Raw genomic sequence first — 12,449 nt, 5'->3', positions numbered from 1 at the left:
CAGCTAACAATTTACTATCAGACAACAATAATGTAAGTTCTATATGAGAGATGCCTGCTAGAAAATGATCGAATGAAGTAATGAATACCTAGCACAAAATAGAAGCCCAAAGTTAGCACAGTCACCACTCTCTCTTTAGATCCCTAACCAGCACACTAGGGTGTGTGTGTGTGTGTGTGTGTGTGTGTAAGGATAACATAAGATGGCTAATGGCAGGGCAGAATTCTTACCCAGTTCTTAAAAATGTGTGGTAAACAGAGTTTACTAGTAAAGATTCAAAGCCAGTCTATAAAGCAAGCAAAATAATTCCTTCTGAAGTCCCCAGGAGGAAAGATATTAGACTAAAAATTTTATGCCGATCTATAACTATGAGAAAATCACTTAAGGCTGCAGAAGCAGGGGTGAGAAGGGTAGAATAAAATAGGTTCAGTGCTTTCGGATCAGTTGCCCAGGATCCAAAAAGAATAGCTTTATTTTATATGGAGTCTTGAAGAACAATGGGGAAAACATGAATAATTTGTAAAGATCAAAAGTACATAATAAAAAGGAACACATTTTTTTCAATTAGATCAAGTTTTTATTTTATTACACAAGGTGTTATGGAAAGTCCAATCTTTCAGAGAGACAAAAACAAAGATAATCACAATGACATACCAGTGGAAAATTTATAATCCTTATAACCTGACCTAGCCTCTAAATCCATGTAAAATTTGCCTTGCTTTTGTTTAAAGGATGGCTCCAAACAAATGGAGATTACGAAGGAATGGATACTTGTAAAAGGTAGTTCCCACTGTTGTATTGATTCCAGTCTTGGTTTTATATATATATATATGTGTGTGTGTGTGTGTGTGTGTGTGTGTGTGTGTGTGTGTGTGTGTGTGTGTGTGTATTATTATAATATATATATATTATTTTTTTCCAGAGAGTTTAGTGAATTTCATATGCCCTATCCTCTCCTCTCCATGTAGAATGCTTTATAGAACAGCCCATAATGTCCTGTGGTCTCAGTTAAACCCAGGATTTGTTAAAACAAACTGCATAGAATAGCCTGTTAGCAATGAATATTTGGAGGAGTCACTGCTCCCCATCTACACTCCGATTTTCACAACCTTGCTCTAGAACTCTTCATAAAATAACATCCTGATGTGGCCTATAGATCAGAGACTTTTTATTTTCTATCTGGGTCCACTGAAGTCTGGGCTTAAAATCCAGAGCTGATTCTGGGCAAACAGAGGAGAGTACCCTGTTGTGTCCCAGATTAATTTTTCTTACTGAATTGGGAATGTGATAATCACTGGCCAAACAACAAAATTCTGATATTTACTGTCATATATTTTGCTTGCCAAATAGTCTAACAAAGCTCTATAGCTTCGTCTCTTAGTTCTAAGAGGATAAAATGTTAGGTACAAGAATCCACTATTTTCATCAGACTAAAAACTACGTAATTATAAACTCTGGAAAACACAGCCTAGAAAGCAGCGCCTGGAAAGCAGAAGCTTTAAAAGTCAATAGAATTGTGTGTTATAAAGATTTTAGTTTAAGCGGTTCTAATAATTTCCAAGTTTCGCTTCTATAGGTATAATAATTTTCTAACTCATTTAGACATTATATAAGAATGTACATGTACTCATATGTACTTAAAATATGATCAAGAAGTATAGTAGTAATATCTTTAGAAAAATTAAGAAAATTCCACTGAAACTCTTAAGAATAACTCTTAGATCACAAACTAATCAAATATCTCTGAAATAAAAGTTCATTAAATTTAAATTAAGTGGAAGTTATACATTAAATATTGTTTTCTGAAATCAAAATCTGGTGTACAGTACATAATACAGATTATTGGATATTAAACAATTCCTTTTTTAAAACAACTATAAGAAAAATATTAAGAATGATGAATTATGCTGGTTGATTTGACTTGGATCCAAGCAAAGTATCTATTATATCTCCCTGAAAAAAAAAAGAGACACACAATTACAATGCAATAAAATGCAAATTAAAAGGTAAAGTAGTCTTTAAAATGCCATTTAAAATTTATAAGTTAGTGATACACATATCCAATAAGATTGTAAAAGGGAAACAAGCAAAGGTAAGTTTAAACAGTAATGGTTATTTCCTAGTATAAACCTACTCTTTCCATGAAAGACTCTTTTTTTTGAGACAGAGTCTTGCTCTGTCGCCAGGCTGGAGTGCAGTGGCGCAATCTCGGCTCACTGTAATCTCCGCCTCCTGGGTTCCAGCAATTCTCCTGCCTCAGCCTCCCAAGTAGCTGGGACTACAGGCACGTGCCACCGCGCCCGGCTAACTTTTTGTATTTTTAGTAGAGATAGGGTTTCACCGTGTTAGCCAGGATGGTCTCGATCTCCTGACCTCGTGATCCACCCACCTTGGCCTCCCAAAGTGCTGGGATTACACGTGTGAGCCACCGCGCCTGGCTGAAAGACTCTTTTGATGAATTCTGATAAATAATTTTATAAAGATTCAGTAAGAAGAAAATTTTGGCAGCTCCTATTTAGCCTTAATGCTTAAGCCTAAACTTTCTCATTTATAAAGTACCGGTTAAACTTACTGATATCTTAAGTTCTTCCCTGATCTATTAATGCTTGACTTAGAGAGTAGAACTTCTCAATTTCCATGTGGGTTTTGTTATTTTTCACTTAGTGGTACTGATATTCGTACTAAAATGGGTAAAATGATCATATATAAGAGGATGAAAATCAAAGATGGGAGGTGAGTTTTTAAGCAAGACAGTATGGTGAAAAGATAGGAACTGGAAGCAGAAGAGTTTCTCTATCACATAGTAAATGTAATCTTGAGAAAATCATTGAACTCTTTAGATAATGTAACATAAGTCAGTTCATATTTTTTAGCCTATACTATGCTATCTTTGGCACTTCCCCATCATTCAAAGTCCTGCACGCCAAATCAGTTGCCAAGTCCATCAATTCTAACCTTAATATGTTTCTCAAACTCATCTCTTTCTACTTCAGTTTCTCACTTGGGCAAATGTAAGAGGTAGCTACAAAAATTTGTTCAATGTTGAATCCTTAGTTCCTAAAACCAACCTCATCACATAGTAAATACTCAGTAAATATTAATACTTGTTGAATAAATGAATCAACAGTTTATTTCTTCTGCCTTCAGTGTCTATCATCATTAATTTCTTACATATATTACAGATTCATGTTTCTAAAACTCTTTTTTGAACATTTCAGTTATCTTTTTATTTTTCCTTCAATTTGGAAAAATGCAAACAGCAAGAACACAGAGAAAAACATGGTAAACACTTGTATAATGAACCATAATAGTAAAATTAGTATCCAGGAGGGATTCTCCACAGGCTGCCTGCAGAAAAGGAGTTGCTTCTGTAACTCACCATTGAAACTGACTTCTCCCAAATGCTTATACCATAATTCTCTACAGCTCAAGACTTAGACCACCAGCAATCCTCATCATGACAGTAGAAGAGCTGGTGCTTCCCCAGTCATGAATGTTAATGCAGTGGTAACTCCTGCCAACAGTTAGCTACATCATAAAGTTATAATTGCAAGCCTTGAATTCCAGTCTCCTGTTCATGCCAGACATTAGGCTGGTGTTACCACTAACCATGAACCCTAAGCTAGTAGGACAGGGCTGGAGCGAACCTTTGGCCATATCCTACCACAAAAATATTCTGGTCCTTGCTCTCATCAGGAAGGGGCCAGAGTTTCAGAAATCATGTCACTTAAAACCTCCAGAGGGCCAGGCATGGTGGCTCACACCTGTTAACGCCAGCGCTTTGGAAGGCAAAGATATGAGGATTACTTGAGGCCACGGGTTTATGATCAGCCTGGGCAACATTAACAAGTCCTTGTCTGTACAAAAAATTAAAATAAATTTTAAAAATTAAAAGTTAAAAATATTAAAAGTAGCAATTAGAAAAAGTGATACTAACTGGAGTCCTGAAAGACACTGATAAAACATAGTTTCCTTTGTATACCTCCTAAAACTGTTCTTCCCTTTCCCTCACGTCCCAGGGGTAGCCTTTATGCTAAATTTGGTGCACATCTTTCATATAGAATGAAATCATAAGGCTTCCAAAACTCTGATTCACTCTTGGTTAAAATTAATGAAAAAATTATAGGTCATAATGCTACTTGACAAGATATCTTGGTAGGAAATAATGTTTTTGACATTAGCAACTTTGGAACTTCAAATTATTATTATGACTATAATTCTCATAAGCTAAGAAAGAAAAGGTATATCATTAACATTTGGCTGTAAGTAACAAAAAAAATCTAATTAATGGTTTTTTGTTGCTGTTTAATCTCCCAAAAACTATAACCCAAAGCCTTTCAAATATAGTGACCAAAAACATGAAAAACATACTTGTATCCAAAAATTATATTTATTTACTAACATATGGAATTGATTTGTTAAGAAAATTATTCTTACCAGCCTTGAAATCGCATGCGCGCACGCGCGCGCGCACACACACACACACACACACACACACACAGATTTGCCAAAAATGTTCAGATTCTCTAAGCTTAGCTTTCTGCTTGTAGAGCATACTGTTCAAATTAAAAGATGGCATAACTAATTCAAATCCAAACACAAAAATGAAGCATTTTTCTTCTATATTCCAGTCTGTATTTTATACTTTTACCAACTATAAATGTGTCTACTAAGAATATGTTTTTATTTTTGTGTTTAAAATAATACTTGCGTATAACATATTGTACTTACCTTGTTGAAATTTGCTTTTATCACTCAACACTGTTTTTTAAATTTATTCAAAATTTGTCATATTAACACATTAAGATATAGGTCATTTAAATCTCTGTATTGTAGTTACACATGTGAAAATGTCATATTTTATCTAACCAGTTTTCCACTGATAATCATTTGGGTTGTTTTCAATTTGTCAGTGTACAAACAAGGCTGCTATAAACATTGTTTTCTCATTAGCATGTTTTTCACACCATTGCCCATGAGTTGAACAAAGCCCTAAAGATGTATACAATCTGGGCTAGGCCTGGTGGCTCACACCTGTAATCCCAGCATTTGAGGAGGCTTAGGCGGGCAAATCACTTGAGTCCAGGAGTTCGAGATGAGTCTGAATAACATGGCAAAAACCCCATCTCTACAAAATATACAAAAATTAGCCAGGCATTGTGGTGTGCACCTGTAGTCCCAGCTACTTGGGAGGCCGAGGTGGGACAATTGCTTGATCCCAGGAGTTTGAGGCTGCAGTGAGCCAAGATCAGGCCACTGCACTCCAGCCTGGGCAACAGAGTGAGACCTTTTCTTTAAAAAAATAAATAAATAAAATAAGGATATAATCTAATCTAATCAGATGGCATTTAAACATCTACAAAAGTTGTAATCCTACTGAACAGGAAAACTGTAATAATTTAGAATTTAATGATACAGTAAATCAATGAATTGAAGTCAATCAAGTGATCCAGCAACATGGGAAGGGTTGCAGACTTCCGTGAGATGACGGAGGACTTAGGTAATGTGTAACTAGACTTTAGGAGACATGGGCTGGGAGACAAATGCATTGGAGCATTGACAAATCAACAGTAAAACAGGGCTCAGGCTGGCAGCTAAGGTAGTTAGGTAAATCCCCTTAAATGTTCACAGTGTCAGGCCTCATTCCCTGGCTAAAATCTTAAGTCAAGATGCATCTTGGCTAGCTGTGAAAATAGTCTTCAAAACTACTTATAATGTTATTCTTTTTTACCCTGAGAAGAATAAACATTGTGCACAAAAATGATGCAGCAAATCAAACAGGTAACTTTAGTATTTTCTGCATTAAGGAATTTATATAATTTTAATATTTTAAATATTCATTATGTATATGAGAAGTTGCCATATTGGAGTGTCTAACAGAAACATTTGCTTCTTATATAAATGTGTAATTTGGGTAATTGATTTAGACTTACAATCATGGATTGAAATCTTACCAATTTGTAAACAGCATTGGAACATTTAAGAAAATATAGTATTCATCACATTTTTAATTTACAAAATTAATAAGAATTCCTTAAGTATCTGAGACTTGTTTGTCCATAAGAAAATTGAAGTACTTAAAAGTCCAATATATTAAATTTATAAATGAGAATTAAAATCTTTAAGAAAATTTAATTAAGTTGCAAAAACTCACTTAGCATGTATTAAAATCTGCTAGACTTAAAAAGAGAATAAGAAAATATATAATCTAAATGTAACAACTTAAGATGAACTGTTCATTTTTTGTAAATCTTATATCATTTGAATATGAGTTTTTAAAATCAAAGTAAACTGAATAATCTTTTGTAAATAGAAAGGCTACCTTAGGGAACATTAGAAATAAGAAATAAATTGGCTGGGCATGGTGGCTCACGCCTGTAATCCCAGCACTTTGGGAAGCCGAGGTGGGCAGATCACCTGAGGTCAGGAGTTCGAGACCAGCCATGGCGAAACCCTGTCTCTACTAAAAGTACAAAAATTAGCCAGGTGTGGTAGTAGGCGCCTGTAATCCCAGCTACTGAGGAGGCTGAGGCAGTAGAATCACTTGAACCCGGGAGGCAGAGGTTGCAGCGAGCCAAGATCATGCCACTTGATTATACTTTCTTGAATATCTATTGTCCCTTTCTTAGAAACCATGTCTTTTGCTTGTGTGTTTGTTCATTCAGATAGTCATTCAGCATTCACTGAATGCCCATTGTGTGCTAGTACTGCGCTAGACACTTACATATATGTTTCCAAGGGGCTCAAACTAGTAAGAAAAATAAGTATTCAAAATATTCTAACTTATATTGATAGATTATTGTCACACTTGACAGGATATATATATACACACACACACATATATATAAATATTTATAAAATACATACACACAAATACATATATACATTCGATGAAAAGAAAATAATCAACATGCCAATACTCACAGATTTCTCTTCCACCACTATCTCCAACACACAATAACAAAAATTTTAAAACAACTCAACTCAATTCCCGCTTCCAACCACCGCAAATTCAGAGTTTATGCGCAAGTTCTTAGAGCTCTTGTGAGATGGACTAAGAGAAACATAGAGTTGTTTTTTTTTTTTTAAAGATGAATTTAGGCTTTGAGGCTACATTTAGAATTGGAGGCTTATGGACAAAAGAAGAAAAAAAGATTACTATAAACTATGTATTTGGATTCACTTAAAAATTTTAAGAGATTTGAATAAGAATGGAATTTTCTTTTAATTTCTTTTGGCCATTGAGCTGTGCATCTTAGGCAAGTTTCAGTGTGGAGATAAATATCCCAGTACCTGTTAAAATATCTGATACTCAATGAATGTGTGAGAAATGAAAAAATGTTTAATATCACGAAAAAGCCATTAGGATTACATTCCTCAGAGTAGACTAAAATTATTATGTAAGAAAACCAATGCGTTTTGTGAAACAAATACAGATGGTATGGAAAACAGGTAAGTAAAAGGAAAAATATACATCTTATTGGTTCTGTTTCTCTGGAGACCCCTAACACAACTTCTTAAATAATAACTGTCTTTTAACAGAATAATGTTTTTATGCAAATGAACCTCTGGAACATAAAATTTATCCAAGACTCCACGCCTAAAACTAATAGTTGTAATACAAAGCATGTTAATTTTTTTCTCTAGTTTTTCAATGCATATTTATTCAACAAGCATTTATTGAATAACTACTATAAGCCAGACACTACTAGACCATGGCAATACAACCCAGAACAAAAGAGACAAAAATCACTGTTTTCATAGAGTTAACATTCTAGGTGTGGGACACAGGCAATTAACAAAATATATAAATAAATTATGTTATAATGCATACATCAATTTATATATAAATAGATATAAAATGCAGAAGTAAGTTTATGTATATTCAAAGGTGTTAAATGTTATTTAAAAAATAAGTCATGAAAGAGTATTGAATAGGGGGTGTGAAAGATAGTAGAGGTTGCAATTTTAAATAAGACGATCAGGAAAGACTTAACTGAGAAAGTGACACTTGAGCAAAGATTTGAAGTAAGTAAATAAATAAGCCCTGTGAATGTTAGGCTGGGGAAATGACAAGCATTTTATTGATTTACTTATTTAACATTTGCAGTCCATATGGTTGGGACAGAACTCTACCTCCTACATGTGACCCAGATCTAATCAATCATCTGATTTCCCCGGCCACATTTCCTTCTTGTTGGATATTTATGTTGTTCTGTTTTCCTTTTCCTTTTCTTTTCTTATCTCATGAATAATGCTATAATTTATTTTATTACATTTATAAACATTTCTATAGGATAGTCTCAGAAGTGCTAGTTAAAAGGAAATCAGTATTCTCTAAACATTCCCTTTTTTTTTTTTTTTTTTTTTTGAGTCAGAATTTTGCTCTGCTGCCCAGCCTGGAGTGCAGTGGCGCCATCTCAGCTCATTGCAACCTCCGTCTCCCAGGTTCAAACGATTCTCGTGCCTCAGCCTCCTGAGTAGCTGGGACTACAGGCACCCGCCACTACACCCAGCTAATTTTTGTATTTTTAGTAGAGACAGAGTTTCACCATGTTGGCCAGGCTGGTCTTGAACTCCTGACCTCAAGTGATCCACCCGCCTCAGTCTCCCAAAGTGCTGGGATTACAGGCATGAGCCACTGTGCCCGGTCTTCTCTAAACATTTCTAACAGTCTTGATTCAGATTGTCAAATTGCTTCCAAAAAGTTATACCGATTTCTATTCCAACCACCAGTATGAGAGGACTTATCAAATGTTTGCCAGTACAGAGTAGTCTTATTAAAAAATTATTTTTAAATAAACTTTGTAAATCTGATATGTGAGAGTGCTATTTGAATTTAATATTTTATCTTTTAAATTATTAGTGAGGTTGGATTTTAAAACATATCTACTAGTCATTTTTTGTGAATGACCTGTTCCTGACCATTGCCCATTTTTTATTGAAGTCTTGCTGTTTTTTCATATTGATTTGTAAATATTTTTAACGTATTTATCATATTTGTGCTAATATTTACCAGATTATTGTTTATAATAACAATGTAAACACAAGAAACAGAGAAAAAATGAAAATTTTTAATTGAAAATTGAAAACTTTTTAAAAATAATAGGCATCTAATGACACCGAGTTGTTTGTCAAAGTTCGACACAAAACTTGGGTATTGAAGAACGTGGAATAAGAGAATAGGATAACGCTAAACCAACAGAAATAAATGCCCATTTGAGGAACATTGGAAAATATCTAAAAATGCAATTATTTTATGTAACAATCTTTTAATATATGAAGTAAACTTCTTTGACCATCTTTCAAAATTATTAAGTCCCAATTACATACTAGGCACAATTTTAGGTTCTCCCATATAATATTTACAATTATTTTGCACACCAAGATTATTATTCTCATTCTCTTTTACAGATAAAGAAGATGAGGTTGAAAAAAAAATAACCCTAATGGGTACCATGTCTAGAAGATAGCAACTCTTGGAATTTATGTTCTTTTATTATATTACACTTAAGATACTTAGGAAAGGTAAATCCTCCGCATGCTACAAAAGTATATCTGAATAGAATAATAAAATGACACAAATTTTTTTACTCTTGAGTCTCACCCGGCCAGATTCCAAAGCAGTAGGCATATTTCTCAGTTCATACACAGAAACCTGTCCATCACTGTCTCCTACCAAAAGGCAATCTGTTTGTTTGGCAAAGAGAATGGTTGTGAACTTGATTCCAGGGTTAGCAGTATTCACAATCAGAGGGTCCAAACTGTAATGAAATATTTTATTTGTAAATTCAATTGTTATATTAATATGGTCTTTTAAATAGACAAAGAAAAATTCGAGATTTTTAAAATTAAATGTAACAAAAACCATAAGCCTATTTAAGTGTTTCCAAACTCAAAATAACTGTTCCTCACTCCTTAATCAAAACCTTCATTTCTTCAATGAACTAATTTCAACCAGGTAAATTAAAGTACTTCACAATTAAGATGGGAACTCATAAATTTAAACTTTTGTGATGGTTAATTTTGTGTGTCCACTTGGCTAGGCTATGGTACCCAGTTGTTTGGTGAAACATCAGTCTATTTTAAAGGTATTTTTTTTCAAATACAATTAATATTTAATTCACTAGAATTTGAATAAAGCCTATTACCCTCCATAATGTGGGTAGGCTTCATCCAATTAGTTGAAGGTCTTAAAAGAAAAGACTGATATCCACCCAAAGTGGAATAAAATTCTACCTGCAGAATGCCTTTCTTCTCAAGACTGCAACATGACTCCTGCCGGAAATTCCAGCCTGCCAGCTTGCACCGCAGATTTCATATTTGATAGGACCCACTCCTTAAAATAAATGTCTCTCTCTCTCTCTCAAGAGATAGATATAAAAATAGAGATATATAGAGACAGAGACAACAATAGATGTAAGTACATACATCTTATTGGTTCTGTTTCTCTGGAGACCTCTAACACAACTTCTTAAATAATAACTGTCTTTTAACAGAATAATGTTTTTATCCAAATGAACCTCTAGAACATAAAAGTACATTTTGAACAAGAAGTTTTCCTAGTCTTCATTATCTAAAGCAATCTACCTAGGGTCCTCAAAAGAAGAGAAGTAGCAAGTTTGTATACTTCTTTTTTTTTTTTTTTTTTTTTTTTTTTGAGACGGAGTCTTGCTCTGTAGCCCGGGCTGGAGTGCAGTGGCCAGATCTCAGCTCACTGAAAGCTCCGCCTCCCGGGTTTAGGCCGTTCTCCTGCCTCAGCCTCCGGAGTAGCTGGGACTACAGGCGCCCGCCACCTCGCCCGGCTAGTTTTTTGTATTTTTAGTAGAGACGGGGTTTCACGGTGTTAGCCAGGATGGTCTCCATCTCCTGACCTCGTGATCCGCCCGTCTCGGCCTCCCAAAGTGCTGGGATTACAGGCTTGAGCCACCGCGCCCGGCCGCTGTATACTTCTTTTAAAAATGTGTTCTCCTGGGAATTACAGGTTTTCCAGAAAAATTAAAATCAGAGGTGGGATTATTTAAGCCGCCACTATATATATTAGTCACCTCATACTGGTAATCCTTGATTTTTGGTTCATACTGTTTTATAGAACAAACCAGGACAAAATTTTAAAATTACTGAATTATAATTCCTAGCAAAAAAAATTCTCATGAAGAATAAACCCATTGAATTTGACATCATTTCTTTCAAACAAGAATTTATTTTCTTGCTGTTTTTGCTAAAAACTAACATAAAGATATTGTATAATTTCCAATTGAAAAAGTAGAACCATTAACCTTTTTATTCCAACATTGTATTAAGTTTCCATATTAGGAAGAATAAATTAATTTAGATAATCCTCTAATAACTTTGATGTAATATGTTAAATCAAAAATTTTAATTAAGTTCATACCCCTTTGAATATGTTTTGAAACAAGGTAAGAGCATAAGTAAATGTTGCAAAAATAATTATTTTGTCCCTTTTTTCTATCATAGAAAATTTTTAATTAAAAATGTAAAAATGCCTCTGTATGTTTCTCTAAATCAGGCAATGAATAAGAACTCAAGATAGCTATTACATCCTATATCGTCCTGTAAAAGTTTGAGGAGATGAGTAAGGTAAACTACTTTCTTTATTCTTTTTTTTTTTTTTTTTTTTTTTGAGATAGTCTCACTATGTTGCCCAGGTTGGAGTACACTGGCTCAATCTTGGCTCACTGCAACCTCCACCTCTTGGGTTCAAGTGATTCTCCTGTTTCATGCTCCTGAGTAGCTGGGACTACAGGTGCATGCCACCACACCTGGCCAGTTTGTATATTTTGGTAGAGACGGGGTTTCAGCATGTTGGCCAGGCTGGTATTGAACTCTTGACCTCAAGTGATCCACCTGCCTCAGCCTCCCAAAGTGCTGGGATTACAGGTGTGAGCCACTGTGCCCAGACAAAGTAAACTACTTTCATTCAAATATTTTTAAAATCACATACGGTATAAATAATTAACATTAATATAGCATCCTGGTATTATCTTTATTCATAAAGGACTCTTATAAACTATTACTTCTTTTAAAGTAACTACAGTACCCTCTAACTGGTGTCAAAGCTATCAGCTATAATTTAGTTTGAACTGCTTCTACTGTAAATTTACCCAAGAAAAATAGTAACACTTACGTGCTGATATGAAGGTCCCAAATCTCCACCCTGTTCTCATTTGCAGCTGCAAATATATAGGATGATTTTGGAGACCAGGCAACATCGTAAACAACAGAAGTAGTTGGATAAAAACTCAAAAATGGCTTGACATTCTCCTGTTGCCATATAATAACACCCCAATCTGCAGAACAGCTTAAAAATACATCATGACAAAATGGATTCCATGTCACTTTATACACTGGACCCTAGAAATAAAAAAAAAAAATACATAGGTAAACAATATTTAACATCATTTATTTTAAACTTGACTAGCAAATTG

At 34.4% G+C, this 12,449-nt stretch overlaps 1 protein-coding gene across 1 annotated transcript in view; it reads right to left on the bottom strand.

The window, feature by feature from the left end:
* Nucleotides 1–554: 554 nt before the first annotated feature.
* The window catches only part of DNAI4 (dynein axonemal intermediate chain 4), a 107,310-nt gene continuing 95,415 nt past the window's right edge, over nt 555–12,449 (bottom strand). Inside the window, 3 exon segments of the mRNA XM_015141821.3 lie at nt 555–1,953; nt 9,608–9,764; nt 12,149–12,375. Of these exon segments, the coding sequence (XP_014997307.3) occupies nt 1,903–1,953; nt 9,608–9,764; nt 12,149–12,375 (435 nt within the window). The 3' untranslated portion in view covers nt 555–1,902.

The sequence above is a fragment of the Macaca mulatta genome, chromosome 1 (genome assembly GCF_049350105.2).
Source record: "Macaca mulatta isolate MMU2019108-1 chromosome 1, T2T-MMU8v2.0, whole genome shotgun sequence".
In the NCBI taxonomy this organism is placed as follows: Eukaryota; Metazoa; Chordata; class Mammalia; order Primates; family Cercopithecidae; genus Macaca; species Macaca mulatta.
This window is presented reverse-complemented; position numbering and strand designations above follow the sequence as displayed.